This window comes from Saprolegnia diclina (assembly GCF_000281045.1).
Source record: "Saprolegnia diclina VS20 unplaced genomic scaffold supercont1.202, whole genome shotgun sequence".
In the NCBI taxonomy this organism is placed as follows: Eukaryota; Oomycota; class Saprolegniomycetes; order Saprolegniales; family Saprolegniaceae; genus Saprolegnia; species Saprolegnia diclina.
In genome coordinates, this window is record NW_008246269.1 from 6,252 (window position 1) to 9,383 (window position 3,132).

Here is a 3,132-nt window from a genome sequence, read left to right on the forward strand (position 1 = left end):
TGATATCGCACCGGCGGCGGCAGCCACATGCGATACTCGTGTCGACGTCGAGGGCCTTGCAGCGTGCGAGCACAAACTGCAGCCGATCGACCATGCTTGGTGTCGGCTCCTGACAGACAACGCAAGCTACTTGTCGGACAGGCGTCAAGTTTTCACAGGATCGGCACACCGTGTCGCTGGCCTACGACATGTCCCGCGTCAAAGTGGTCAGAAGAGAGAGCAGGGTACCGGCACATTCTGGCGCAAGAGCTGCGCTGCGAGACCACTTGGGGCTGGGACGTTGCGGACTTCGTAGCCCAAACGCTCGACGATTGCAATCGCCGTCGGTCGGCTTGTCGCCAGTTTTTGCTTGCACGCGGCTGCGAGTGGCGCCAGCCACGGCGCGTCGTTCGCGTCCGAGACCAACACACGAAGCTCGTCGAGGACGACGCCAAACGAGAACATGTCGGCGGCACAGTCGTAGATGCCACCGGTGACGCTGACCTCGGGCGCGCGCCACTTTAGCGTACCCACGTTGGTCGTCAAGTTGTCGTTGAGCTCACGCACTGTGCCGAGGTCGCCGAGCTTGATGCCGTTCCGACCGCAAAGGAAAATGTTGAGGCTCTTGACGTCGCGGTGCATGAGACCTTGGCGGTGGAAGTCCCACAGGGCATTCACCAGCACCCACGCCACGTTTAGAGCCATGACGGTCCCATCTTGGCGCACATTAGCTTGTCGGTCGTCGAGGTACTTCATAAGGTCGCCGTCGGTCATGAGCTCGAGGATCATTTGTGGCTTGTGCGGAGTAACGTCGACCGCAGCGAGGAGCGGCAGCACGTACGGCGACTTAAACCTACAACCCCGTTTGTGAACCAGTCCACCACCGATATGACCTACCGCCGCATCACGTTAATCTCATCCCGAAATTGTTTGAATTGGTTCCGGTAATGTGGACTTTTGACCGCGACGGCGAGTTTGCGGTACGAAGCCCTGACGACTTTCCCGCCAGTTCCATGGCCTAGACTCTGTTCCTCACTTCGATCAATGTCAGCATCGGTGGCCTAAATAGCATGATGCATGTAGTATCGAGATACGTAAGACAAGTTACCTCGTGGGGCTCGCCGTAAAGCGCCTTGTAGAGGAGACGCGCGATGCGTCGAAGACCACGCTGGTTGGCCAGCGCCAAAAGTGACACACCGCCCTAACCAATGACGCGGTTAGCACCCACACAGGCATAGCAAACTCGGTACAAGTCCCTGAACGGCCGCGTTCGCCCCAGCGTCGAGGAGGCACTCGACCGCAGACGTAGCACCACGGGCAACAGCTCGAGCCAGGATCGACGTGCCGTCCTAGATGCAGTCGTCGATTGCCAGCACGGGTCATCGCGATGCGATGTGTTTACCCCATCCAGCTGCTCGAGATCCATGTTTGGCGCAGCGAGGAGGGCGGCAAGGACGCTGGTGTCGACGTTGTTGATGGCCATATCCAGCAGCGACGTATCTCTCTACAGCACCATGTGAGTTGAGGCTAGGGGACGATGCAAAAGATCCAGACTGTGGCGCCAAAGGCGACGAGCGTTCGAATGACGTCGCAGTGGCCTTGTGCCACAGCGAGCATTAGCGGTGTGGATGCCTCCTACAGTAGCGCGCGCCAGTAAGCATGTCAGTCGAAGTGCGAGACGGAACCGCGTTGGTTGCATTGACGTCCGCGGTTGGACTTGCGAGTAGGAGAGTAACAATGCTTGCGTCGCCTCGCGTAGCCGCCTCGTGCAACGGCGAGGTGCCCGTCTACACTAGCATAACGGAATGTGTTGGCGAATGATTCGCGTACGCTCGAGACGACGGAGACGGCCGCAAACACTCTGCGGTCCTGCACGAGCACCTTGACCAGTCGTGGCTGGTTGCTTGTCACTGCAGCCAAAAGCATTCTGTGACACACCTACCCCTCGTGGTTTCAGACATTTCGCGATCGGTCACATTGCGTTTTTACGTCGCTGGCGAGGGATCCTCTGACGGCGCCGAGGTGCGTGACCACGCTCTGCAGCAAGTCGGCGTCACATGCTTCGATCGCGTGGTCCAACAGCATCGCCTACGCCAAGGCTTCATTAAGTCACAACAGCGGTCCAGTACCACGGTGTCGTTGTTGGTGGGGACAGCCACATCATCGTCGGAGAGCAGCAGCGTTTTGGTCATCTCCCAATTGTTTTGTTGGATTGCGTCAGAGAGCTTCTAGTCCGTCAACTGACGTGAGCGGGCAAAAGCATCGCACGACGCATCATCACCTTGGCACGGTTTCTTGCGTCGGGCCCCTCGGTCGTTGCTGGCGCGATCTGGTGATGGGCGCCGATGGTACGTCTGCGGCTGCGCACTGCTGCAACCAAGAGCGTCACGAGGATGACTACCACCGTAAACACCGTTGTCCCGTCAACCTACACCGGCCCGTGTAGGTTTGTTTAAGTGAGATGCGAATACGTACCGAGTAGATTGCGCTGGAAGGCACAGCCCGAATGGTGAGCTCGTTTTGGAGGTTGGTGGCATCATGTGTCAGCGCCGTCAAGTACGCCATCGTCTACATGGCCAGAACGATGCTGCGGAAGCGCACAAACACATAGATACCGCCACGTCCTCCTTCGTAAACTTGAGCTGGAGGCTGCTGGCCGCGACGTGCGGCCGCAGCATCCGGAGCACGTCGTCACGGCCGTTTATCTTGGCCTGCAAAAGCGCCATCGCGAGCGTCTCGGGCGATTGTCTTGGTAAGAAAGCTCCCAGCAGCGTGTCGACATGGCCCGAGTTGCCGAAGCACGCGGCCAGCTGCAGCAACTACAGTCGATCATATATTCAAACAATGGAAAAGACAATAGATGCACCGTGTCCGCCGTCAGTGTTGCTGCTTCGAGCAGCACCGCAGCGACCTCGACATGGCCTCGATCGACGGCCAATTGAAGTGCTGTCTTGCCCTCCTAGAAAAATATATACCATCTTTATACGCGGCGATTTTGTGGCGATGTCTCGGCCGGTACCTGTGTCGTGGCCAGGACATTGGCTTTGGCGGCCAAAAGGTACTGGACCGCGTCTTCACGGCCGTGAGCCGCAGCGACGTGTAGTGCAGTCTCGCCGTCCTAGCGCAAGCAAATTAAGATTACAATCGAGTGGC

At 58.2% G+C, this 3,132-nt stretch overlaps 1 protein-coding gene across 1 annotated transcript in view; it reads right to left on the bottom strand.

The window, feature by feature from the left end:
- Positions 1 to 152: 152 nt before the first annotated feature.
- The window catches only part of SDRG_17138 (TKL protein kinase), a gene marked incomplete at both ends in the record, with an annotated part of 5,534 nt that continues 2,554 nt past the window's right edge, over positions 153 to 3,132 (bottom strand). The window contains 16 exons of the mRNA XM_008623373.1: positions 153 to 176; positions 229 to 832; positions 877 to 1,040; positions 1,088 to 1,180; positions 1,230 to 1,328; positions 1,382 to 1,483; positions 1,534 to 1,614; positions 1,665 to 1,766; positions 1,810 to 1,917; positions 1,969 to 2,067; positions 2,109 to 2,207; positions 2,261 to 2,407; positions 2,455 to 2,547; positions 2,595 to 2,798; positions 2,846 to 2,938; positions 2,999 to 3,097. Of these exons, the coding sequence (XP_008621595.1) occupies positions 153 to 176; positions 229 to 832; positions 877 to 1,040; positions 1,088 to 1,180; positions 1,230 to 1,328; positions 1,382 to 1,483; positions 1,534 to 1,614; positions 1,665 to 1,766; positions 1,810 to 1,917; positions 1,969 to 2,067; positions 2,109 to 2,207; positions 2,261 to 2,407; positions 2,455 to 2,547; positions 2,595 to 2,798; positions 2,846 to 2,938; positions 2,999 to 3,097 (2,211 nt within the window). The remainder of the gene's footprint in view (positions 177 to 228; positions 833 to 876; positions 1,041 to 1,087; positions 1,181 to 1,229; positions 1,329 to 1,381; positions 1,484 to 1,533; positions 1,615 to 1,664; positions 1,767 to 1,809; positions 1,918 to 1,968; positions 2,068 to 2,108; positions 2,208 to 2,260; positions 2,408 to 2,454; positions 2,548 to 2,594; positions 2,799 to 2,845; positions 2,939 to 2,998; positions 3,098 to 3,132) is intronic.